Below are 27,622 nucleotides of genomic sequence, written 5' to 3'. Positions count from 1 at the left end.
CCTGCACATCACAGGCCACAGAACCTCACCCACCCACTCCTGTAATAAACCCATAACCTCTGGCTGAGTTACTGAAGTCCTCAAATCTCGATTTAAAGACTTCCAGTCACAGAGAATCCACCATTTACCATAGTTCACACAAGCAAGTGACCTGTGCCCTATGCTGCAGAAGAAAGGAAAAATACCCCAGGATCTCTGCCAATCCGACCTGGAGGAAAATTCCTTCCCAGTGATCAGTTAGACCCTGAGCACGTAGCCGAGCACGATCATCCAGACACCAAGGAAAGAATTCACTGTAATAACTCAGAGCGCTCCCTATCTAGAGTCATCTCTGGCCACTGGAAATACTTGTTACCAGCAGTCGCCAATGGGCCACATGCCATTGTAGACAGTCTCGATCATACCATCCCCTCCATAAATTTACCAAGCTCAGTCTTGAAACCAGTTACATTTTTTTCCACCCACTGCGTCCCTGGGGAGGCTGTTCCAGAACATCACTCCTCAGTTAGAAACCTTCATCTTATTCAAGCTTATTCAGTTTACGTCCATTTGTTCAAGTGCCAACACTGATCCTTAACTTAAGGAACTCCTCTCCCTCCCTGGTGTTTATCCCTCTGATGTATTTATAGAGAGCAATCCTCTCTCCTCTCAGCCTAGATTTGTGAATAGGAATTTTTTTGGAGTAACCATAAAGAACAATGTACTGGGAGGTGGAGGGGTGGCACAGATTTTGCCTTTATTCTCACTGTAGAGTACCTTCCTTCACAAGCATAGATGGAATAAAGGGCTAATCAATGCAAAGGGATCCTTTGATTTGTGCTTTTTGGTCTCCTGTTCTAATTACTATGTGTTATTAGTGGTTTTAACTTTGTAAAACCTCAGTACAAAGGAAGTAAATATTTCCAGAAGGTTTACATAAGAACCTAAACATCACCTTGCAGTAATCTGATTTACAGAAAGTGGAGAAAGGAATTATTATGTAGCCCAACTGCTCCACGTTTCTTTGTTCCTCCTCTGCAACTCTATGCAAGAGAGTGACTGGAATTCTCACCAACCTAATCCAACTCCCAACGAAGTCATTGGAAAGAGTGCTATTGACCCCAAAGGGAGTCTTTCCATTGACTTCAATGGGAGTTAGATCAGGCCGCTAAAACCCAAACAAAAGGCAATGGATACATTTTGCCCTCTACAGCATGTCTAGTGCATTGAGCACAGGACCAGGCCTAGAAATCCAGGTTCTAATTGCAGCCCTCTCAATTCTGGCTCTCTGTTTTTGACTCAGGCTCTGGTCTACACATGAAATGTTGTTGCATGGAAGGTGCAAACAGATTTCAAAACATGGTTCTCTAGAAAAATGCTAACATGGTTTTAAGTCTCAATGCAGGGAGAACTTCATTTAGGCACAGAGTAAGATTTTTCAAAGGTACAAATGGTAGTTAGACACCTAACTCCTGTTTGGACCTTTGAAAAATCTCCTCCACAATCATTTTTATCCTTAAGTGAATTGAAAATGTTACCTTATCGACCAGGTTTAGGTGGACATCTTAGAGCTGTAGAATTTAAAGTTAACATATAAAAGAAAATGTAGTAATTGGAAGTGGGCTATTAAACTCTTGTATGTTTGGACAGTTGAAATCTATCTGCATTTCCCTACAATTCCAATTACAAGACTATCATAGAAAGGAAATTGCTGTCACATACTTTCTTCCTGTAGGCGTGCCATAACCTGGACATCAGTTAAGTCCTGCAGCTTGTATCCCATAGAGATGGAGTCATCAGATGTACTCAGCTCACTGTCTACAGAGGACTGAGAGCTCAGTGCAGAATGCATGCTCAAGTAGCCTTCAGGAAAAAAGAAAAGGAGATACAAACAGAACAATGAGGAGCAGAAAATGCTTTAGACACCCACACAGAACCAATGATAAACTGCATAATTTTATTCCAATGCCAGTTCCAGTCATGAAGCAAAAAGATAAAGTTCAGAGCTGAAGTGGCCCAGCTTATTTGCTAGGAATAATTTACACAAGTCAGTAATGGCTGCAGAAGAGAGCGTGCTCCACATCTATCTGTAAATTTTATGAGGTAGAGACTGGCACGGTGCTTTGTGGCCTTCTCATAGAGAGGAAGAGAAATGCTCATTCTTTAATATAGACTTGAACCCAGAAATAGCTGCCAGAACATTTCTCTCAGTATTTACTGTTTTTGCACGTTTTTGAGAAAGGTAATGCTGCAGCGCCAATGGCTCAATGTGAAATCTCAGAAGAACTTGCTATGACATTTACATCTGGCCATAATAGTGCTAAGATCTGAATCTCTCTCACAGATTCACTGATTGAATGAAAAGTCATTCAGTTTAATCTCAGTGACCCAGTGGAAGGCAAAAAGCCGTCCTGTACTATTCAAATTAAGAAGAATTACAACAGTGAGTTTGTTCTATGCAATGATAGGTTTTATACTAGGTACTTGCTATCTCATCCTGTTTTCCTCACCCCGTTTGTTTCCATTTTCCTCACCCCTACCTGTTTGTTTCTGCCACTTTTTGCATCTTGTCATAAACCAAGGCTGTGAAACTCTTTAGGGAAGAGACTGCTCCATTATCTATTTGTACAACACCTAGTACAACAAAACCCTGATTGGGGCCTTTACATTGCTGTAATATAAATAATAAAATCCAAATTAGCAGGCTCTCTCTCTGACTAAGGAGAGAAATTTCTACTACAGGAAACATCACTGAATAACCATTTTAAGCAACGATTAATTTCCTAATGTAGACAGAACTTAAGGTAATAGTGGCAGACTCTCCATGTCATTCCCATCAAGATGTTCCATTTGGGTTGAGCAAAATTTTGAAAGAAGAAGGATATTCCAGGGGCTAGGGCATTAGTCTGGAACTTGGGAGACCTGGGTTCAATTCTCTGCTCAACCACACACTTCCTGTGTGACCTCGGATAAGTCACTTAGTCACTCTGTGCCTCAGTTTTTCCATCTATAACAACAGTTCTCAAACTTTAGCAACCCAAGGACCCCCATTTTGATTTTAAATTTTTCAGACCCCGCAATTCCCCCGCTCAGCCCCAGGCCCCGCCCCCACTTCCCCCCAGGCTCCAGTTCCGTGGTACCCCAGGGGAAACCCGTCACAGGGAGGATAACTGCATTAAAGACTGTAAGGCACTCCTATGGTAGGAGGAGCCATACGAGCACTAATAATACAAAGAAGTTCTGTATCTTTAGAACAGACACTTTCAGTACAATGACCTTCTCCTCTTTGTCCTCATCTTTTCAGAGATATCAAAAATATTTCCAGCAGCTAAGCAAAAGTAGCACGTTGGCAGGATGTGGTACACTGAATAAAACGCACAATGTTCTTCCAAAGATATTACCTTCCACCCTAAGAGGGCAAAACTCAACTACTCTGGACTGGCCAGAAGCCAGCAACAAACTCTGGATGTTCTATATGTAAAGTCTGTTCTGAGAAAGGACTGCAGGGATTTAACTTTGCATTAGTTATTCATGGTGCACTAATCTTTGACAATCCTGCTGACCAGTGACTTACTAAAATAAAAGCATTACCATACTTCTGTTTCTGTTCTGGTATTCCACAACAGATTTTACACTTCATTAACTGAGGGCAAGTCTACACTAAAAAATTAAGTTGATCTAAGTTACATACAGCCACTGCAGTAATTAAATTGCTTTTGCATGTCCACACTACACTCCTTGTGTCGACGGTGCGTGTCCTCACCAGGAGCACTTGCACCAATTTAACAGTCAGCGTGGGGCATTTTAGGATGGCTTCTGAAAGGCAGCAACAGTTGATATAAGCAATGCAGTGCTCACACTGACTCTCCGTCAACTTAAGCACTATGCCCCTTGCTGAGGTGGAGTTAAAGTTGATGTAGTGGGAGAGTTACATCGGTGGAAGCTATATTTTAGTGTAGACACTTACAGAGTTAGACCAACTTAAGCTGCCTTACATTGACCTAACTCTGTAGTGTAGACCAGGCCTGAGATAGCAAATAATTTTCGTATGGAGTGAAGTGATGAACCACTGTAGAAAGATTTTTGTTTACTACAAGCCATTTTAAAAGTTTGTTTCCTTCCCATTCTTGAATTCTTTCCTCTGAAAGTGTCCTGATAGAAGGGATAGGGGATGAAGAGACTCGTAGGTGCTAGGATAATACAAATAATAAAGAAGGTGGTGGTGGTGAAGAAATACAAAAGAATTTTCTCCAGAATGGCAACAAAATACTTCAGAATGCAGTATATCAGGAATTCATCCTGACAGACTCAGCCACTGCTCTGCTGGAATCACTGGCATCTATAAGATTACAATAATGGGCAGAGATGGGGGAGGCCACAGACTTAACGTAATCAAGTTGTAAAGCAAGGCCCTTCTGTGGTACCTAGCTGGAGTGGCGCCATCCCACACACATGCAATGCAAGTTACTGCTAACAGCATTGCCAATCTTCTACTAAAAAACTCAGACAATTGTAAGGCAATGAACAAAAAGAGATGAAAAACAGCTCAAGGAATCTTGTGCACAAAGTGCACCTTTGTCAAGATTCTGTCAACCCTCCCTCCACAAAAGCTGAGATTGACACTGCCCTCTCTGCTACTAAAACAGGAAAAGCAGCTGATGTTGATGGCATCCTTTTAGACTTTCTTAAATACCTTAGGCCAAGAGGGCACAACTGGATGGCTACAATATTCACAAAAGCCACATCACGACCAGCAAAATTCCAACAGCTTGGAGACAATCCATGGCCATCACTATTTTAATACCTGGAAAGCTATCTCCCTATCACTCTCCTTTAGCAAGGCTGACCCCACCCCGGAGACCACAAGGAACAGGGCGAAGCTGCTGTGACCAAGCTTTTGCCCCAGCTGCCAGCAGAAGCTTAAAACAGCTGCGGCTTTTATTGACTTCTCATTGGCCTTTGATACCATCTTGGCATAAGGATTTACTGCTGAAGCTTTCCAACCTGCTTCAACAGGACCAGACATTTTGACTCATTAAGTCAATGTTCTCGGACAGAACATTCTGTGTCCATCTCGGAAGTCAGGGTAGCCAAAAGTGGAGTTTGCACAATGGCTTCCCACAGGGATCAGTACTAGCACCACCTCTTTTTAACTTGTATTTTAAGTGATGTGTCCAAAACGACATACCGCATCGTTTATGCTGATGCTTGGCACGAAAAACACAGGCCACAACACTCAAGGAAGCGCAAGACACCCTTAATGATCTGAAGAGAATGGAAAACTATTTTTGGTACTGGCAGCTCATACTCAATCCATCAAATACGGTGTTTCAGCTTTTCATCTCAACAATTCTGAAGCTAAGAGGATGCTAAATGTAATTGCTCACAATCTTAATCCCCGCTATCTAGGAGTCACCGTCAATCGCAGCCTTACCTTACCTATCAACAATATCTGAAGCAGGAGAGCCATAAAATGAAGAGTCGCATTAATATACAAAACTAGCAGGTTCTAGTTGGGGTTGTGACTCTCGAATGCTACAAACAGTAACACTGACTTTCATTTAAACCCATGGTTGAGTACTACACACCTGTTTGGGGAAGATGCTCCCACCCAGACCTTGTCAACACCCAGCTAAATGCAGCTCTGACACTTATAACTGGCACCCTGAAGTACACTCTGCTGCCTTGTCTTCTAGTCCTCACAAACATCCTTCCTTCAACCATCTGGCAAGAGATGGCAGCACTGTGCAACAACACAGGGGTGGAGGGTGAGAAAACCTGGATTTGTGCTGGAAATGGCCCAACTTGATGATCACTTTAGATAAGCTATTACCAGCAGGACAGTGGGGTGGGAGGAGGTATTGTTTCATATTTTCTGTGTGTATATGAAGTCTGCTGCAGTTTCCACGGTATGCATCCGATGAAGTGAGCTGTAGCTCACGAAAGCTCATGCTCAAATAAATTGGTTAGTCTCTAAGGTGCCACAAGTACTCCTTTTCTTTTTGCGAATACAGACTAACACGGCTGTTACTCTGAAACCTAACGAAAAAGCACTCACTCACTAAAAGTTGCCACTACATGACAACCTTGTTCACTCACTTGGCAATTGCCTTAAGTCCCGCTGACCATTCTGGACATCTGGTGAAGCTCTTCTCTCATCTGTCAGCCAATGGGAGTTGTTCCAAAATACTATTTCATAGATGTTTCCAATCCCCACCCCCCACCAAAAGGCAAACATAGATCTCATATTTTTCTGATGTTTAAGAAATTTGCTTGGTAATTCAAGATTTGTATTCAAGGAACTTTCCACTGGACCAGGAAAAAGTCTTGGATTCTCAAAGTCAAACCCATTGCAGATCCACACCCCCGAGCTACGTAGTTATACTGACCTAACCCCCTAACCACAGCTGGAGAGCTTCTCCTGCTGACATAGCTAACACCTCTCAAGGAGGTGGATTAACTACACTAACAGGAGAGCTCTCCCCTATCAGCTTAGAGCATCTTCATTAAAGCACTACAGTGGTGCAGCTGCACTGATGCAGCGTTTTAAGCGTAGACTTGCCCACACTCACTAATAGATCTGGGTTCCTGATTTGAACAGTCCTTTTAAGCAAACCCCGTATTAAACAAATTAATAACTTATTCAGCTCCTCAAAATACACTGAACTATAAAGGAGATCCTTTCCTATAAAAATCAACCTACAGAACCTAAACAGTCAAAAGAAAAGAAGAGAGTGTCCAAATAATTCAATACTTCCAGAAACTGTGTTCTATTAAATCTAAAAAATCAAGGAGGAAAAAAGTAAAATTTCAAAAGCATACCTGCATCTGTCAAAATATTTGCATGCAAGACAGGTTTTTAAAATATTCATGTGACTTCAAGTTTCAAGACAGACTGTGTTAAACATGCAATTTTTTGAACATGCAAACCAGATCTACACAAAAATAAAACAAGATACATTCTTTTGATAGGAAACAAAAGGCAGAGCATTGCTCCAACAGCAAAAATAACCATGTGCTGCATCTAGAGGGCTAAATGCTACTCCTGAAAGAGTCCATGTATAAATTTCACTGAGAGCAGACCATGTGCATCCAAAGGGCAGACTCTGATCTAAAGTGTTCAGGAGAAACACTAGCAGTTTAATCATTTGACACAAATTAGAAGTTTTGGTCCCACATTCCAATGAGGACAGAAATTCTGATGAAAATATTATTTTTATATATTATATATATAAAAATTATTCCTGTTGGAGGTCTTGGTCATCACCTAATTTAAAAGTAATACAAATCTTATTCCAACAAGTCAAGCAAAAGCTTTCCATCAGATTTTACTATTCCATCTTTATTTAGCTACTCAATTATTTCACCATCTCTCTAAAAAGGGGGAACTGCAAAGAGTTTGGTGTTTAAAGACAATTAGAATAATTTTCAAAAGCACCTAAGTCACTTAAGAGCTTATGTCCCATTAACTTTCAGTAAGACTTCAGCTCCTAAGTCCCTTAGGTGCTTTTGAAATTTTTACCCAATATCACCAAGTAACCAGCTGAATTCAAGTTGTTTTTTTTGTGAATGGTTAACTCTTTATTGTTTTATACTAGGCTATTTAAGGAGCAATGCTTCTTTGTTTTGTTTGAACCTGAACAGCTGTTTCATATTTTTTTAATGCCTAAAGTTAGTACAAATGAATGAGTTTTAAATATTATATATATTTAAATATATAATATAAATAAAAACAAACATATTCAATTATCACAAGACATTCAGGATGCAAAGATGCTCCTTCCATGGTGAAGTTACCACCTCAAAAGATTCCCAATGGCTTCATGCATAGCTGAGGCTAGCAATATAAACCAAATTAAGTTATATCCACTGGATTCTCCTTTTCGTCACATCCCAAGATCCCCCGCCCTTTTAAAAGCCCACAACAATTCTTCTTGCATAGTTTTAAAAGTTTCACTCTGCATTATTGACATGCCATACCTGAGCTGCCACATGTTAGTAGTGGTTTGTTAGTTGATTTGAGGTGCCCAGGAGAGTTTAGTGCATTGCTACAGGAGCTTGCCTCTGTATTCAAGTTATGTGAACTTGGTGATGCCAATGGACTGCAATACAGGTTTTTCCACCTACCGGCTAGAAGGAAAATACAAGAAAGCCATATATATTACCAAATTAGCTTTGAAAATGAATGAAGTTGGGGAGAAAAAGGCAGTAAATCGAACAGGACCAAGCATTATCATCAGCATTTAGAATCATCCAACATGAATGAACTACTCATCACAATAAGTGAAAAGCCACACAATATTTCTTCCTCTACTCTGCCATGCCCCCCAACCCCTAACCTTGTATAATCACTGTTTAGTATCCCAAGAGCAGCTTCTTCACCAAGGCTGAGATTTTTCAAAGAGGAATGGCTTGGAGCAGGGGGGAAATCTCAGCCTTGGTCTTCAAAAAGGACTTCAAATTTTGAAGCCGAACAATGAAAATGTGATGCAGAATTTAACTGATATTGAAAATAACTTCATTGGTCTTTACATTCAGATATGCATATTCCTTGGATTTTTACTCTTAATATTAATATCAAAGTATTAAGCTACTTTGATATAACTTTGGCTCAAAACTTCAAACAAAGATGTTTAAAATATCTGTTGTGCAAAACCCACACCCCAGAAACAGTGAACAAAATACTGAACATTAAAGATGTTTGAACTGGTGCTCTAGTTTAAATGAAATGGGGGAGGTATAAAGCCTGATCAGAGAAGAGCTCAGCACAAGAGAGCACTTTAATGGAAAAATCTGAAAGAGAAAGTGAATGGTTAATAGAATAAAAACACCTTCATCCATCTTCTGGGTTATAGAAAGTTCATCAAACAGACTGAGTTTTTAAACAAACCCAGCTCTACAACGTACATTCAGCTATCATATACCATCCTATCCTAAGGCCTGACTCAAAATAAATCTGATAATGTACCTTGCTGAACATACTGTCAGCACATAAATAAAATAAAAATACACGTTCTTATCAAGGGCCGAGGCCCACATGGCTGAAGTAGGATTGCTTGGCTGAATCAAGGCAAATGTTAAAATTTTCACACACAAGAATATGCTGTCCATTTCAAAGATAAGCAAACAGTAATGCCAGACGTATATGAAAATTATTTTTCCAGTTACTAGGACTGTCAACTGACTTTCAAATGTCAGTTCTCCCAGACCTTGCTCTCCCAGTACCATGCTCTGCCAAGCACAGGACTTGGGTTTAGGAGGGATGTATCTTGAGTGAGGCTAAGATTTTGTCCTGGAATTTTAGTAGAAGTCACAGACAGGTCACAGGAAAAAAAGAAAAATTCACAGAAGCTGTGACCTGTCCGTGACTTTTACTAAAAACGTCCAGGACAAAATGGGGATCTGCGAATCCCCACACCGCCTGAAAGGGAGTACCTCGGGGGTTCCCCTGCCACCCATGGTGACTGGGAGCTGCAGGGGCCTCCAAAGGCTGTGGGGGTACCCTGCAGCTCGCGGCCCCACCGTGGGCGGCAGGGGCCCTGCAGTCCCCTCTGCTGAAGTCACGGAGGTTGCTGGAAGTCATGGATTCCGTGACTTCCGCGATCTCTGTGACGAAATCGTAGCCTTAATCATGAGTCTGGCCAGACATCAGAGATGATGCAACATGAATTACATTTTCCTGTCCCCTAACAACTGGTCACTAAAAGGGATGCTGCAGCAGGAGCTCACACTCTTTTTGACTGCAGCAATCACAGCAGCTACTATGGGAGAAGAGTGGAAAAACAGATCACACACACGACAGTGAGGATTAGAATGAATATAAAAGTGACTCAGTTAACTCAAGATTATCAACATTACTTTGTGGTTCCAGGATTGTGGAGAAAAGAGGTCAGGGGAACGATGGATGAGGGCTCTACCAGCATATTCACTTTGTACCCGAAACGTCAATATTAACTGGCATAATGGGGAAATACTAGGGATGTAAATATCGTTTAAAAAGATAACCGTTTAAACTATTAAAATGATATAGTTTAACCAGTTAACCAATTAAAGGGAGAGGGGCCCCAGGTACCTAGTTTGTCCTGATGCGGCCTCCGCAGACACTCATGCCATCACAGCAGCAGCAGCTTCCCTTCCCTGACCAGCATGCTGTCCGCCTCCGCAGCCAAACTCCTTCCAGTGGCACAGGGGGAGGCCAGGGAATAATTTACCCCGACAGGACCTGCAGCCCCTGCCCCTCCCCCCGCCTAAACACACTCCCCCTACCCAGCTGGCTGCCGCCGGCAAAGCCCACAGTGCGGCCTGGGGCTGCTGAGGCTGGCTGGCCAGCGGGCCCAGGGTCGGAGAACCGGTTAGAGACCCGCATGTAGGAGGTTAACTGTCAGGGTGGGTTAACAATAAGACCAATACTAACTGGTTAACCATTTAATATTGTACATCCCTAGGAAATACACAAGTACAAAGTTATCAATATTACAGTGAAGTCCACTGTACATCTATTCTTTCAAAACTCTTTAAAAAAGGATGTTCACAACACTGAATGGTCAGTTCCTTCCCAAATTGCGTTAAAAAAAAAAATTCTGAGATGCTGCCTTCTGAGCCAGTATGTGACCACTGAAAGAGAATGTTCCATAACATTTTGTGCTTCAGTTCCTTCCTGAGCCAATTAACTATAAACTGCCAGTTAAAGCAGGGAAGTGGAAACCTTTGCTGCAATACTGAAGGTGAAATGGTCACCATGGAATATATTAGGGTAATATTAAAAATTTAAAATTTTCCTAGAAGCCAGGCACACCAAAGATAGAAGATCAGAAGTTTTCATGTAACATGACTAAGTTTTTAGCACTAACCGTGTTTAACCACGACTAGAAATAATGCATGGGAGAATCACTACAGGAAGAGGAAGATTAACAAAATTACTAAACAATTTTTTTGCAGGGAGAGAAACTACAGAAGAGTTTTGTTTTCCACACATGCTTTACTCTGATTACATATTTTTAATACCAATTTTTAAAGTTTTGTCTTGAATAAAAAAAAGGATCAAATTAAATTTTTTGTAAATACGATAGTCTGAAAACAATAAGTCAAATTCTCAGATTTATACATCGAATGTGAAATTTATGTAAAAAGTCAGGTATAGATAGAAATCAGCAAGATTATCTCCTTTGCACTAGGTCAGAAGTGCCTCTATCAGTGTTAACCCATTTTAGCTTCACAAAATTAATGCAGAAAGTTCTAATTCTATATATATGGATGTGCTCTATATTTACTTTAAGCCTGTAATACACTATATTTTATTTCTAGTTCAACTATTACTTCAGTAATAATGCAATATATATCTAAATATTCAAGATATATTTAGTGTACATACCTTGGTCAAGTCTATTTATAAGGGCTCGGCAGGCTACTTCTGTCTCAGGACTTGGGTTATCCAACACCTGTCGACACCACTTCAAAGGAGGCTCTGTTTTCTGATCTGCAATGGATTTTCTTGGAGAGACATATAGCCTTAAACAAAGGAATTGAAAAGGTATATTGGGTAAATGTTTATTAATTCAAACCCTCCTTTTATACTTTTGTAGTAGAATATGTTTTCTTAAATATGTTGTTATAAGTACTTGGGTTTTTTTAGGACATCTGCTCAAGAAACTCCCTGCTATAGCACAGGAAGAAATCACAGACACACTCCTAGAGCCCTGACCAGGGGTATTCTATCTATCTGCTACCCAAGACCCATAAACCTGGAAATCGTAGACCCCTCATCATCTCAGGCACTGGCACTCTTACAGCAGGATTATCTGGCTATTTGGACTCTCTCCTCAGACCCTACACTACCAGCACTCCTAGCTATCTTTGAGACACCACCGACTTCCTGAGGAAACTACAATGCATTGGTGATCTTCCTGAAAACACCATGGATGTAGAAGCTCTCTACACCAATATTCCACACAAGGATGGACTACAAGCTGTCAGCAACAGCATCCGTGATGAGGCCCCGGTACACCTGGTGGCTGAGGTTTGTGACTTTGTCCTCACCCACCACCATTTCACATTTGGGGACCACTTATACCTTCAAGTCAGTGGCACTTCCATGAGTACCCGCATAGCTCCACAGTAAGCCAGCATTTTTATGGCCAACTTAGAACAACACTTCCTCAGCTCTCGTCCCCTAGGGCCCCTCCCCTACTTGCGCTACACTGATGACATCTTCATTGTATGGACCCATGGGAAGGAGGCCCTTGAAGAATTCCACCTGGATTTCAACAATTTCCACCCCACCATCAACCTCAGCCTGGACCAATCCACACAAGAGATCCACTTCCTGGATCTACTTCCTGCAAATAAGTGATGGTCGCAAAAAAACACCCTACACTGGAAACCTACTGACCGCTATACTTACCTACATGCCTCCAGCTTCCATCCAGGACACAACACACGATCCATTGTCTACAGCCAAGCCCTAAAATACAACCGCATTTGTTCCAATCCCTCAGACAGACAAACACCTACAAGGTCTTTATCAAACATTCTTAAAACTACAATACCCACCTGGGGAAGTAAGGAAACAGATTGACAGAGTGAGACAGGTACCCAGAAGTGACCTACTACAGAACAGGCCAAACAAGGAAAATAACAGAACATGCAAAGAGGTGGAGTGCGGGGTGCAGCTTGTTCCAGGCTGGGAAGGAAGATCCTGGGAGTCCCAGTCTGCTCCCTCCAGGTCTCATTCCCTTAGCCCCATGGTGGCCACTCCAGCCCCGCTGGGTCCCACTCTCGCCTCAGTGCCCCCCTCCTCCTGGATGTGCACAAGTTTATGTGGTGGTGGAGCCCTCATACTATTTCCATTGCAGGGGTGCTAGCCCTCCTGCCCTCTCTGGTTCTAGTGCCCCTGCCTACAGCAATAGCCCAGTTGCCAATAGTGAAAGCACATCTCTGAAGAATACATTAAGGAACTGGCACTATACAAAAGGCCTAAACCACCTCTAGTTGCTCATTCTGACACAAATTTCACACCACACTACTCCCCTAAAGTATTCTGAATCCTTTCCCTAAAAATCCTCCAATGGCATTTATTCATTAAGGTAATTTGGCAATTACATCTTTGATCTCTAAAACTAAAATTTAAAGAAAGTTTTCAGAAGTCTTCACTGGTGTGCTTCTCAGGTTTTTTAGGCACTTTTTTTCAGTGGGAGCCGAGAGTCTTCAGTCCCTCTGTAAAGTCAGCACAATTTGTTAAATCAGTAACACTTCTGAAAGTTTGGCTACGAGTTTTAAAATGAGAGATTTTGTTTAACAGATACAAGAGTTGTTCTAGTCTCCTAAATTGGAGTTGTATGAAGGCAAGGAACAAAGGGATTCAGAAACACACAGTACTATGTAGTCTTTACATAGAAGAGCTACAGTCAGGAAGCAAGGATTTTTATAATAAACCAAAATTACTTTAGAGTTCTTTTCCCCCCCATTCTCCACTCCCACACGCACCTTTTTAGAAAATAAACAGTGGACTTTAAAAAAAAAAAGTCAAACTTGCAGTTTGATTTAACAAGACAAGATTTAACTTCCACTGTAGCAACCATGTTTCCTGTGGCCTCGTCTACACCACACAGTTAGGTTGATGTAAGACAGCTTATGTTGACCTAATTATGTCTACAGCCTTGGTCTTGGTGACGTAAGTGCCCTACTTCACCAACATAATAACTCCATCTCCATGAAAGGCAGAGGGCTTATGTCAGTGTAGTTAAGGTGACAAAGTGCTGGTGTAGACACTGTGTTAATTTCACACCCCTAGAGAGCCAGGTGGCTGGACCCCGCTTCCAGCGGTGAATGGGGAGCCTTCCGGGAGCCTGTGAGGCAGCTGGGCTCCTGGCAGGGAGCTGCCAGCGGAGCTGAGAGACCAGGCTCTCAGCTTCCCACACTGTCCCTCTTAGGTGCACTCCTGCTGAGGAAGCACATCACCAATCCAAGGAGGATAGTGTGGACATGCACCACCACGGTTATTACGGTGGTGGCTGTAAAATCCACCTAATATAGGTTGACTTACATTTCTAGTGTAGACATACCCTGTAAAAGTTTAGAGGAAAAAAATCAATTTTGTCACAGTTCGTACATTTAAGGAGACTTGTATAAAGCTAGCTTCATCATTTTCTCTTTTTCTGCACCTTAGAATACCAAGTTTTAATATGGGAAAAATATCTAAAAATTACAAAATATGGCAAGGCGCGTGAGTGGCAGGTGTAATACCAAAAGCGCTTTTTTTTTTTAAATTGACTAGATTTCAAGTTTGTGACCCTTTGGTGTGGCATTAATTATTTTACAACAGAGTAACTGTTTATTACAATTCACATGCTGGTGTATGAGGGCACAGCGTAAAGACACAGATAAGATTAATAGATTTTCATAAATCCATAATGCACCAACCACTTCCTAAATCAGTCATAATCAGCACAAGAACAGTATTTCCAAGAGTTCTTAATTTGCATATAAAGACTACAGCACTCTGATTGTAGCAGCTACCAGCAAATCAGAACAGAAAAGAAACAGGCAGACCAGAACAAGAATATTTAGGACATTTGTAACTGCAAGGAAGGACTGGAGGATTGAAGAAAATCCAAAATTGTGTTGTCCAAAAGAAAACAAAAAAAAAAAAAAAGGTACTTTCAAAATTACACATCACTTACTGAGTTACAGTACTCCCCGATCCGTATCCTTTTAGAATTAGGACATATTCTAACCACTGTTTGAACTGAAAGCACTCATGAGACGGAAGTCTCCTGATCACAGGTCCTGGTTCTAATGGGGGACTTCAATCACCCTGACATCTGCTGGGAGAGCAATACAGCAGTGCACAGACAATCCAGGAAGTTTTTGGAGAATGTTGGGGACAACTTCCTGGTACAAGTGCTGGAGGAACCGACTAGGGGCCGTGATCCTCTGGACTTGCTGCTTACAAACAAAGAAGAATTGATAGGGGAAGTAAAAGTGGGTGGCAACCTAGGCAGCAGTGACCATGAGACGGTTGAGTTCAGGATCCTGAAAAAAGGAAGAAAGGAGAGTAGATAAATAAGGATCCTGGACTTCAGAAAAGCAGACTTAGACTCCCTTAGGGAACTGATGGGCAGGATCCCCTGGGAGATTAATATGAACAGGGCAAGGAGCCCAGGAGAGCTGGCTGTATTTTAAAGAAGCCTTATTGAGGGTGCAGGAACAATCCATCCCGAAGTGCAAAAAGAATAGCAAATTTGGCAGGCAACCGTAACAGTGAAATCTTCGGTGAGCTTAACTCAAAAAGGAAGTTTACAAGACCTGGAAATTTGGATAGATGACTAGGGAAGAGTATAAAAATACTGCTAGAGCATGCAGGCGTGTAATCAGGAAGGCCAAGGCACAATTGGAGTTGCAGCTAGCAAGGAACGTGAAGGGTAACAAGAAGGGTTTCTACAGGTATGTTAGCAACAAGAAGGTGATCAGGGAAAGTGTGGGACCCTTACTGAATGGGGGAGGCAACATAGTGACAGATGATGTGGAAAAAGCTGAAGTTCTCAGTGCTTTTTTGCCTCGGTCTTCACAGACAAAGACAGTCCCAGACTGCTGCACTGGACAACACAGCATGGGGAGTAGGTGAGTAGCCCTCAGTGGTGAAAGAACAGGTTAAGGATTATTTTGAAAAGCTGGATGTGCACAAGGCCATGGGTCCAGAACTAATGCATCCAAGGGTACTGAGGGAGTTGGCTGATGTGATTGCAGAGCCATTAGCCATTATCTTTGAACATTTGTGGCAATCGGGGGAGGTCCCAGATGACTGGGAAAAGACAAATATAGAGCCCATATTTAAAAAAGGGAAAAAAACAGAACCCAGGGAACTACAGATCGGTCAGCCTCACTTCAGTCCCTGGCAAAAGCATGGAGCAGGTCCTCAAGGAATCCATTTTGAAGCACTTTGGAGGAGAGGAAGATGATCAGGAACAATCAACATGGATTCACCAAGGGAAAGTCATGCCTGACCAACCTGATTGCCTTCTATGGTGAGATAACGGGCTCTGGGGATACGGAGAAAGCGCTGGATGTGATATATCTTGACTTTAGCAAAGCTTTTGGTACAGTCTTCCACAGTATTCTTGCCGGCAACTTAAAGTAGTATGGGCTGGATGAATGGACTATAAGGTGGATAGAAAGCTGGCTTGATCATCGGGCTCAATGAGTAGTGATCAATGGCTCCATGTCTAATTGGCAGTCAGTATCAAGCAGAGTGCCCCAGGGGGCGGTCCCGGGGCCGGTTTTGTTCAACATCTTCATTAATGATCTGGATAATGGGATTAATTGCACCCTCAGCAAGTTTTCAGAGGACACTAAGCTGCGGGGGAGAGGTAGATATGCTTGAGGGTAGGGATAGGGTCCAGAGTGACCTAGACAAATTGGAGGATTGGGCCAAAAGAAATCTGATGAGGTTCAACAAGGACAAGTGCAGAGTTCTGCACTTAGGAAGGGAGAATCCCATGCACCGCTACAGGCTGGGGACCGACTGGCTAAGCAGCAGTTCGGTAGAAAAGGACCTGCGGATTACAGTGAACGAGAAGCTGGATATGAGTCAACAGTGTGACCTTGTTGCCAAGAAGGCTGAATTAGTAGAAGCATTGCCACAAGACAGAGGAAAGTGATTATTCCCCTCTCTTCGACACTGGTGAAGCCAATCCTGGAGTACTGCTTTCCAATTTTGGTCCCCCCACTACAGAAGGGATGTGGACAAATTGGAGAGAGTCCGGCGGAGGGTAACGAAAATTATTAGGAGGCTGGAGCACATGACTTACGGGGAGAGGCTGAGGGAACTGGGATTATTTAGTCCACAGAAGAGAAGACTGAGGGGCGATTTGATAGCAGCCTTCAATTACCTGAAGGGGGGTTCCAAAAAGAGGATGAAGCTAGGCAAATGACAGAAAGAGAAGCAATGATCTCAAGTTGTGGTGGGGGAGGTCTAGGTTGGAAGTCCTGGACAACTGGAAAAAGGCTAATGTAGTGCTCATCTTTAAAAAAGGGAAGGAGGAGGATCCTGGGAACTACAGGCCAGTCAGCCTCACCTCAGTCCCTGGAAAAATCACGGAGCAGGTCCTCAAGGAATCAATTCTGAAGCACTTAGAGGAGAGGAAAGTGATCAGGAACAGTCAGCATGGATTCACCAAGGGCAAGTCATGCCTGACTAATCTAATTGCCTTCTATGATGAGATAACTGGCTCTGTGGATGAGGGGAAAGCGGTGGACGTGTTGTTCCTTGACTTTAGCAAAGCTTTTGACACGGTCTCCCACAGTATTCTTGCCAGCAAGTTAAAGAAGTATGGGCTGGATGAATGCACTATAAGGTGGATAGAAAGTTGGCTAGATTGTCGGGCTCAACGGGTAGTGATCAATTGCTCCATGTCTAGTTGGCAGCCGGTATGAAGTGGAGTGCCCCAAGGGTCGGTCCTGGGGCCGGTTTTGTTCAGTATCTTCATAAATGATCTGGAGGATGGTGTGGATTGCACCCTCAGCAAGTTTGCAGATGACACTAAACTGGGAGAGAGGTAGATACGCTGGAGGGTAGGGATAGGATACAGAGGGACCTAGACAAATTAGAGGATTGGGCCAAAACAAATCTGATGAGGTTCAACAAAGACAAGTGCAGAGTCCTGCACTTAGGACGGAAGAACCCCATGCACCGCTACAGACTAGGGACTGAACGGCTCGGCAGCAGTTCTGCAGAAAAGGACCTAGGGTTACAGTGGACGAGAAGCTGGATATGAGTCAATAGTGTGCCGTTGTTGCCAAGAAGGCCAATGGTATTTTGGGATGTATACGTAGGGGCATTGCCAGCAGATCGAGGGACGTGATCGTTCCCCTCTATTCGACATTGGTGAGGCCTCATCTGGAGTACTGTGTCCCGTTTTGGGCCCCACACTACAAGAAGGATGTGGAAAAATTGGAAAACGTCCAGCGGAGGGCAACAAAAATGATTAGCGGACTGGAACACATGACTTATGAGGAGAGGCTGAGGGAACTGGGGTTGTTTAGTCTGCGGAAGAGAAGAATGATTTGATAGCTGCTTTCAGCTAACTGAAAGGGGGTTCCAAAGAGGATGGCTCTAGACCGTTCTCAGTGGTAGCGGATGACAGAACAAGGAGTAATGGTCTCAAGTTGCAGTGGGGGAGGTTTAGGTTGGATATTAGGAAAAACTTTTTCACTAGGAGGGTGGTGAAACACTGGAATGCGTTACCTAGGGAGGTGGTGGAATCTCCTTCCTTAGATATTTTTAAGGTCAGGCTTGACAAAGCCCTGGCTGGGATGATTTAGTTGGGGATTGGTCCTGCTTTGAGCAGGGGGTTGGACTAGATGACCTCCTGAGGTCCCTTCCAACCCTGATATTCTATGATACTAGGAAACACCATTTCACTAGGAGGATGGTGAAGCACTGGAATGGGTTACCTAGGGAGGTGGAGGAATCTCCATCCTTAGAGGTTTTTAAGGTCCGGCTTTACAAAGCCTTGGTTGAGATGATTTAGTTGGTGTTGGTCCTGCTTTGAGCAGGAGATCAGACTAGATGACCTCCTGAGATCTCTTCCAAACCTAATATTCTATGATTCTGAGACAGCTATATGGGTCCTATTCTCTTCCTACTTGCCCGAGCATAAAACTGGCATAATTCCTCATTTAAAGTCAATAGAGTTAACACTTACAAAGATGTAAATTGGAATAATGAGAATCAGATCCTATCATTTCTCAGAGAAACAGGCCAAAGGACTTTGTAATATACCAAAATTTAGACATTGCACTCTGAAATTCTAACTCCAGATCTAAGTCATGCTACAGGCGTTGACACCCTAGAAAGTGAAAAATTTAGAACTTAACTGAACTTTCTGATTCATGTGATTTGCTCTGGTTACTAGAATTCGTCTTACTATATTTCTTTTAAAATGTTCACTCTATGCCAACACTTAAAAGCTATCTGAGATGGACTAGTCCCTGATTTAGACCTCCAGCTAATCCTTCAGATTTTGGGGTTGCAGAATAAATGGTATGATGCACCACCACTGGGGGGCAATTTTTAAGGCTCTTTTAGAAATAGATACCAAGTTAGGGGATACCTAAGTGGATACAAAGTACAAAAAGGACAACAACAAAAGTGTTCTGTCTGTAATCTAGGCTCACGTCCTCAAACAGACCACATCCAAGTTATCCAATCCCTTCCAAAAAGAGTGAAAGAATTCCAGAATCTTATCAGGGTTTTGTGTCCTTGAAGTCAGTTCAGGGGCCCCATCTTCACTGACCATTTTATACTGGAGGTGGGGATTGGGTAGGTAAATACACCCAGACAAGTGCACATCTGTGATAAAAATTTTGGTATTGATGTTAAGTTTGGGGGATAAGAATTTTGACATGGATATGATAATGCTACTTTTCAATTAATACCTGTAAACAGACTTAAAGCTTACCACAGCGGAGAAACCATAACAAACCTGGTTTGCTGGGTGTGGGGGAAACTGAGGCATGCTGCCTCCTGGCCTTAAATGGCTGGATGCCAAGAGAACTATAACACAAACTGCCTTTGAGATAGTTTACTGCAAGAGGGTTAGTCACTGACTAAGGGAGCAGGTGTGACACACTGTATCTCAAGGGAACACCCTGCATCCTATGTTCATCCTTATAATATGATTGTGTGGTATCCAATGCGAAGTTTGTCATGCCGGGTGTCTCCAGAAGGCTCATGATGCACGGGGCATTGTTGTTATAGTAATGTTATAGGTTGTAATTTCATGTATATAGTTATGAGGCTCAAAATGTGTCCTCATGGCTTAAAACAAGCCCAGGCAAAACTCTCCAGGAACAGAGGGGCAGTTCACACCTCATCAGGGCATGTATGGGACAAACCCAGCCCAGCCTCACAGGAACAATGGACACCAGCTTAAGCAGCAACAAAGGATCTGTTGGAGTCTCAAGTGAGTCACCCACCTTCCATTGGTCAGTTGGGGACTACGATGAGGTAACGCTCACCTGACCCTGAAGGGGGAGGAGCAAAGCCAAGAAGGAAGAAAGAACATGATAAAAGGGAAGACATTTGCCATACTCTTCCTCTTTCTTCCACCTCCATCTACAGATATCACCACCAAGCAACTGAACAGTTGATCAAAAGGGAGAGCTTGGCTGAAGGGCAACTAGCCAGCCTGTGGTGAAAAGCATCTAGGTTTGTAAGGACACTGATTATTTCATTTGACTTTTTGTGCTTTGACTTATAATCACTTAAAATCTATCTTTTGTAGTTCATAAATTTGTTTATTCTACCTGAACCAGTATGTTTGGTTTGAAGCACGTCAGAGACTCTCCTTGAGATAACAAGCCTGGTGCATATCAATTTCTTTGTTAAATTGACTAACTCATATAAGCTTACAGCATCTAGCGGTCATAACTGGACACTGCAAGACACAGGTTCCTAGGGTTGTGTCTGGGACAGGAGATATTGGCTAGTGTCATTCGGTTACACAATCCAAGCAGCTTACATGCCAGAGGCTGTGTGTGAACAGCCCAAGAGTGGGGGTTCTCACAGCAGTGCAGGGTAAGGCTGGCTCCCAGAGCCAAGGATTGGAGTGACCTAGCAGATCACCCATCCAGATAACACCAGGGGAACGTCATGGCCTCTCACTGCAGTAACAAGCTACATAGACCCTTTGCATCAGTATCTGGCTACAATAAGTTTAAAGTTAACACTCTTGCTCCTAGAAGGGAGGAAAAGCTCCTTCCCCCACTCCAGAGCATCCTGACTGTTTCAGGAGATAAAGGGGAGAATTCTAATACTCCATCGCTCCCCAAGCTTCCCAGCTACTGCAGAAGAACAGAAATCTTCTCTGTTTTACACCAACACTTTTCTTGGGTCTTCAACCAATGTTCCAATGTCTGCTTCTGCTTATAACATTCTCAACAAGCAGCAGAATATAACATTAGCAATATTTTGGTCAGTTTCATGGTTGCTATTCAGAATCCTATGGGCAGCAATGAAATTTGACTAGCATCTTGTTAACTTTCACCTTGGGATTGCTTGTGAAAATTATGAGATGGGAAGGGACAGGAAACATTTCTGTAGGCTAAGGAAGATAGCACCGCATCAATTCACATGTGGAAGATTGTTTTTTAAAAAAAATTTTTAAAAAATTAAATTCTAAAGAATTAAATTGTGCTTTATACTCACCAGTGAAAGTGTCCTACTTGCTACTGGTGAGAGGGGAGTGCAGAATCCACTCTGTTATACTATCAAATATTTAGCTTTTCAAGTACAGGAAGTCAGTGTCTGAGTCTGAACTCGTCATTAGGCAAATAATTGTAAGCTAGCACCATTGCTGGGTTAACAGAATCCATGCTTTTTCTTTTTTTTTTTAAATTACACACACAATAAGTTAATCAGCTAACAGAATAATAAGAACAAGCCTGGAAACAAATACCCTCCACCAAACAATATGACACTTACTTTTATATAAAGTGGACTAAGACCCCGATCCACAAAAGTTTGTTTTATTCACACTTGAAATTTAAGGTATTTATGTTTACTTTTCTCAGTCTGCAAGACTGATCACCCTACAGTTCCCCATCTTTTCCAAGTAACAACTCCATTCACAAAGGCTGAGAAAGTAATGTCTCTCACACAGTCATGTTCACTAAGAACTCAAAGTAAAACTTCTAGCACAGCTATTATCTGGCACGGTTTTAAACATACAAAACAACTTGTATTCTCTCTGAGAGAAATGTCTACAGAGGAACTCTGGTCAAACCTGGTTGCATATCAGATTAAACCTGTGTTTGCTATTTTCCTTTTTCATCTCACTGGGGAAAGGTTCAACACTGCCATCAACACAGTTTCTCAAAATAAACTAATTACCGCCTATTCAGTTGGACCACCACCTAAACTAAGCCAATCAATTCAATGATAATGCAGTGTAGTTGTAGGCAGCTGTGTTGGCCACAGGATATTAGAAAGACAAGGTGGGTCTTTGCTGGCAAGAGACAAGTTTTCGAGCTCTACCTTTCCCAGACCTGAAGAAGAGCTCTGTGTGGCTAGAAAGCTGGTCTCTCTCACCAACAGAAATTGGTCCAATAAAAGATATTACCTTGTCTCTCCAATCCAGTGATAAGACAAACTAATATGCTAGCCCATCTTGAATACTAGAAAACTTATTCTGCCAACCACAATATTTCAGACAAGTAAAAATAAACTAAAAAGTTATTTTAATATAGTTTTTACAATTAAGGCATTCATAATGATTTAAACAGTTTTGTCAGAACAAAAAGGATTAAATGCTATCACATTACTGATATAACAAGTGTGATGAGTTTACCTTTTTTGAAAGAGGCTTGTGTGACAAGCTGATTTTTAAATCTATTTTTACAGGATTATTAAGCTTCAGTTTTCCAGTTTTATCCTGACAAATCGAATGGCATTAAAGGGTAGCTCAATCAAGCTTTGGAAAATTATACAACTATTAAGAGATACTGTAAAGATACATAAAAGACATAACCAACTTACAAGAAACAGGATATCCTTTGATTTAACAAGTATCCAAATACCGAGCATTATTAAGCTGCAAACAAAAATAATCTAATCCAAGTTTACATTTCATTGTTACTTAAGACGACCGGTCCCCCATTGAACTAGTTTTGCTATGGAACACAACTTCTGGAACCTTGTACTATTTTATGTAAAGATCAAGTTTAATAAAAATTTCCCCTGTAATTAAATATCAAGTGAAAAATTAAAGGCTTTTTTGGTAATTAAAAAATCCATCATAATTATCTATAATAGTAACCATCTAGCCATATATGGTTAATTTGATGCAAGGAGTGAACTCATTAACATGAGCTGAGTTGCATGGCTGAAGCTCTGTGTCTTAGCTAAAGTATATTTATTTAGTTCCCCCTTTCAGTTTATACTTAAGTTAGTCTTTCCCATACATAGCATTTTGTAAAATGTGGCTCTAGTAAGGGACAGTTTTAATTGTATACTACAGTGTAAAATGAGATTTTTCTTCCAATATAAAATGCATGCTATCTTATTTAAAAATTTGTTGGTGAGATTCTTTGTGGTTCAATCCTCTGCATTAATAAAGAATATTCAGCTTTTAGTGACAGTATTTTACTTAGCCTTATATTTGTGGTAATCCATCAGAAGAGAACAGATGAAAATATACACCAATGCCTGATTTTTTAAGTACTGCATCTAAATTAAGAGCAAAATGGGCATCCAGAAGATATCCAAATGACAAGTTCCCCTAAAATCTGCACTGATACAGACTGCTCACCATTCTGTATCATCCAAAAAAATCTGATTTAAAGATCGCAGATTTAAAAAAAGAAAAAAGTGCCTTACATATTGTTTAAGTGGAACACTTACTTTGCAGAAAGACATAGTAAGATCATTGCCTAAACTCTAGGCAAGAAGTATGATGGCTATAAATTTTAACACTAAAGTGGGGGTGATTTTCAAATAAAGATTCAAAATTGTTTTGAGAGCTGCAGTATTATACAGAATTTGTCTACAATTTAAACTGCAAACAGCAGCGAATTTGAATTGCCAGTGTAGACAAGCCCTAAGCATATGTCTTGACAAGTTTTGTCACTAAAAACTGCCTTTTGGTGACAAAACAGGGATAGCGTACACACTGCAATGGAACTTTTGTTGAAAAACAACACCCAGTTTTGACGAAAAAAAACTTCCACCCTCCCCTTATTGTCAACAAACAGCCAGTGTAGACACCAAGCCTTTTTTTTGCCCTATTTTATTGGCCTTCAGGAAGTGTCCCACAATTCACATGCAGCTGCTCTAGTCAGCGGTTTGAACTCCACTGCCCTGCAGCCAACCCGCCCCTCCCCCTTGCAAGCCCCATGAATTTTAAATCTCATTTCCTGTTTGCTGGTTTCCCAGGTTAGCATGGCTGGCTATTGCACCAAACGCACTCCCGCCTGGACCACCGCCGAATTGTTGGATCTGATCAGTATATGGTGAGAGGAGTCTGTTCAATCGCAGCTGCACCTGTAGGACACATGGACAAATTTCTTGAGGCTTGTGTGAAAAGAGCTATGATCGGGACACGCAGCAGTGCAGAGTGAAGATAAAGGAGATGAGGCAGGCGTACCATAAGGCGCAGGAGGCAAACCATTGCTCCAGTGGTGCACCTAAGACCTGCCGCTTCTATAAGGAGCTGAATGTTATTCTCGGTGGTGATCCCACCTCCATCACCGATAGCCCCATGGATACTTAGGAGGCAGCAGAAAGAGGGGGTAATCTGGAGGCTGAAATTCTGGATGAAGAAGTGGAGCTAGAAGAGGACGTGGAGCTCCCAACGGGGTTGCCCAGTGGGGAAGGCAGCCAGGAACTTTTCTCCACTCCAGAAGTGCTCTACGGGGAGCAGGAAGCAGATGACATGCCAGGGAAGTTGCTGTGGCTTGTGTAGGGAACTGAAAAGTGGGAGGCAGGTAGTGTTTTATGTGAGCTGGACATTGGCCTGTGTAGCCAATCTGCATGGCCAAGCAGGGTGTCGACAGACATCGAGACCTGCAGGGAATCCTCCAGAGAGAGGCTCTGGAAAGTTTCCAACAGGTACTTGTTAATCCGCTGCCGCAGATTCCAAGGGATTGCAACCCTGTTAGTTCCCCCATTGTAGGAAACTGTACCGTGCCATTTAGCAATCACTGGAGCTGGGACCAAAGCGGCACATAGCTGAGCTGCATATAGACCAGGGTGAAAGCCACAAGCATGCAGTAGTTGTGCCCTGATTTCCCTGCTTACCCACAGCAGTAAGATGTCAGCCAGCAGGTTGGCCGCCTGTGAAAAAGTGTGTGATAATATTAGAATGAGTTCCCTGCTAATCTGCTCTGCACGTAGTGACCATTTTGTCCATATGCACAACCACCTTCCCCCCACTCCCAACACTCACCATGATTGGGGTGCTCACAGAGCTGTGTGCCTGCCTAGAGTCGGTGATTGCTACTAGTTGCAAAAGGCCCTTGTCACTGAAATGTTTCAATCGTTTACTGGAATGTAACAATCCCTCTTCTGTGCATTGTCCACAGCAGCCAAGACCTTGAGGAACACACCACGCACCCCTGCCAACCGGCTTCAGCAGATAAGGAAGAAGCTGAGACACAGCAAAGAAGACATGTGCAGGGAGGTGCTGCAGTCCGATGAGAGACAGACCAGGGAACGCAAAGAGTGTTGGGAAGCCAAAAGTCAGGACAGAAAAGAGAATGCAGCATTTGCTAGGCAAGCGACAGAGTGGATGATAAAAGTTATGGGGAATCAAACAGAGATGCTCAAGTCTTTGATACAGCTGCAGACAGAGCATATCTGTGGCTAACCTCCACTGCAGCACGTGCACAATTCTTTGCCAACCCCACCCCCTCTATGCCCAGACCTTCCTTTTCACTTCACAGCACTCCTGAGTTTCTCCATCACTCCACCCCCCTCTCACAGCTTGGACAATGATAGCTGGAGCCACACACAGTTGTGAGGTTTTATCCTTTTTAACAATAAATAAAGGCTAAGGTATTTAATGGTACAGCATTTTTATTCTGTGTTCTACAAAAGCATAGCAATCAATTCACTCTCGGGAACAGGATTCTAAAGCATTTTGTTGCATGGATCTTGGGCCCCAAAGTTTTTCATGGATGCATCAGGGAAGGAACTCCAAAGCAGACATGTGTTAGTGTCCCTCATTGTCAAAGTGGTTCCTCAAAGCCTCTCTGATATTAATAGCAGCCCTCTCGGCTCCTCAGACAGCCCTAGCATCTGGCTGTTCAAACTGTGCAGCCAAGCGCTCTGCCTCAGTGCTCCACACCTGAGCAAACACTTCACCCTTAGATTCACACAGATTATGCAAAGTGCAGCACGTGGCTATGATCACAGGAATATTATCCTCAGTAAGGTCTAGCCTGCCACTGAGACACCTCCAGTGAGCTTTCAAATGGCCAAAGGCACATTCGACTACCATAGAATATCAGGGTTGGAAGGGACTTAAGGAGGTCATCTAGTTCAACCCCCTGCTCAAAGCAGGACCAATCCCCAATTTTTGCCCCAGATCCCTAAATGGCCCTGTCAAGGACTGAACTTACAACCCTGGGTTTAACAAGCCAATGCTCAAACCACTGAGCTATCCCTCCTCCCATGGAGGCACCTGCTCAGCCTGTTAAAATGCCCCTTGCTGCAGGTCGGGGACCAGCTCAGCACATAGCTCCAGGAAGGTTGCTTTATGCATCCTCAAGTTCTGTACCCACTGGTCTTCATCCCACATCTGCATGACAATGCGATCCCACAAATCAGTGCTTGTTTCCCTAGCCCAAAAGTGATGGTCTACTGTTTGCAGCTGCTCTGTGAATGCCAAAAGCACCGATAAGTTGCTGCTGTCCATATCATACTCGGGTGCCTACGATTCATCCTCTGCCAGTAACTTTGTGAGTAACTCTCCTGCCATGCACAATGTTCTCACGACAGTTAACAGCGCACTACAAAGACTGACAGTTGGAAAAACAGTGCAAAAGGAAAGCCAGAACGGCGCAAAAGGAAGCCAGAAACCACTGGCGGGCTGGGACACGAAGCAGTGCATGACGGGACATTCTGCACATCCTCGGATGCGCCACGCTCCGTTTCCGCCTTCCCAGATGGTGACCACAGGCACTGTGGGATACATACAGTGGTGCCCCAAATGTGGACACGATCTGTTGACAAAGGGAGCAAATGTAAACTCACTATGGCAACTTTGCTTTTGTCGATTTTTTCACGTCAAGATTAGTTTAATCGACAAAAAACTTACCAGTGTAGACAAGCCCTTAGTTTTCTGCATTTCTCCTGCAGCAGCTGATATCATCAACAGCAGCTAATGCAGTGCATGGGTTACATCCATTATGCTGATTTAGATGTTTTTGAAATATAGACTGATGCAGTGGGAAAGAGACCTCAGTGTTTATATTTAACAGATTTTGATATGTAAAATGTGCCCTTCCAGAGTGTTTACGGGACACCTACATAGTTCAATGAAGCATGTAAAATTCAGCATGTAGATTCCACGTTTTTCTATTTCCAAAACCCAGTGTCCACCTCTCCTTAGCCAAAGGAAAGATTTCAAGTCCTGACTATGGTAACGTTTGACCCATACGGAATAGTCTTCCAGCTAATCCCTAAAACACTGTACCATCAAGTATCATGCAATGTAAGACCGTTGTGTTTACTATTGTACATACATCGAGTGAGATTCTGTGCCATACATTCAGGGTACCACAGAAACTTGTATGGGCTGCAGTGACGGGGCAAATCCCTCCAATTATAAAGTAATTCATTCCGTCTCTCATGCTTTTTTAAAAAAAAAAAAAAAAAAAAAAAAAGCTATCTTTCCCCTCCCTGGCTTCACTCTACTTTGTCTTATAACAGACTAAGGTGCAGCTTTTTCCCACGGAGTCTCCAATGTTTTGTTTCCTTCTTTTTCACTACTTCCCATCCACCTCTTTCCATTGCCCAGTCCGCATCCCACCTGTAGCCAGCTCACTCACCAACTCTCACACCCATCCCCTGAGCAGAAGTGAACACAGCAGAAAATCTGCCCTTGGATCTCAAGTTTAGTTTTAAATCAAGTTTTCCTGCTTGTTG

The 27,622-nt window shown here is 42.6% G+C and overlaps 1 protein-coding gene across 5 annotated transcripts in view; it reads right to left on the bottom strand.

Moving 5' to 3' along the window:
* LOC144270546 (SLAIN motif-containing protein-like) overlaps positions 1-27,622 on the bottom strand; it is an 82,105-nt gene that overhangs the window by 34,640 nt on the left and 19,843 nt on the right. For 4 of the 5 annotated variants that reach the window (XM_077827072.1, XM_077827073.1, XM_077827071.1 and 1 more), the window contains exons 4-6: positions 11,351-11,487; positions 7,960-8,109; positions 1,702-1,842 (exon numbers count right to left, since the gene is read on the bottom strand). In XM_077827072.1, coding sequence (XP_077683198.1) covers positions 1,702-1,842; positions 7,960-8,109; positions 11,351-11,487 — 428 coding nt within the window. The remainder of the gene's footprint in view (positions 1-1,701; positions 1,843-7,959; positions 8,110-11,350; positions 11,488-27,622) is intronic. The other variant, XM_077827075.1, reaches the window with a different exon arrangement.

Source organism: Eretmochelys imbricata, chromosome 9 (assembly GCF_965152235.1).
Source record: "Eretmochelys imbricata isolate rEreImb1 chromosome 9, rEreImb1.hap1, whole genome shotgun sequence".
Taxonomy (NCBI): Eukaryota; Metazoa; Chordata; order Testudines; family Cheloniidae; genus Eretmochelys; species Eretmochelys imbricata.
Note: the sequence above shows the minus strand (reverse complement) of the source record. Positions and strands in the feature narration are given on the sequence as shown.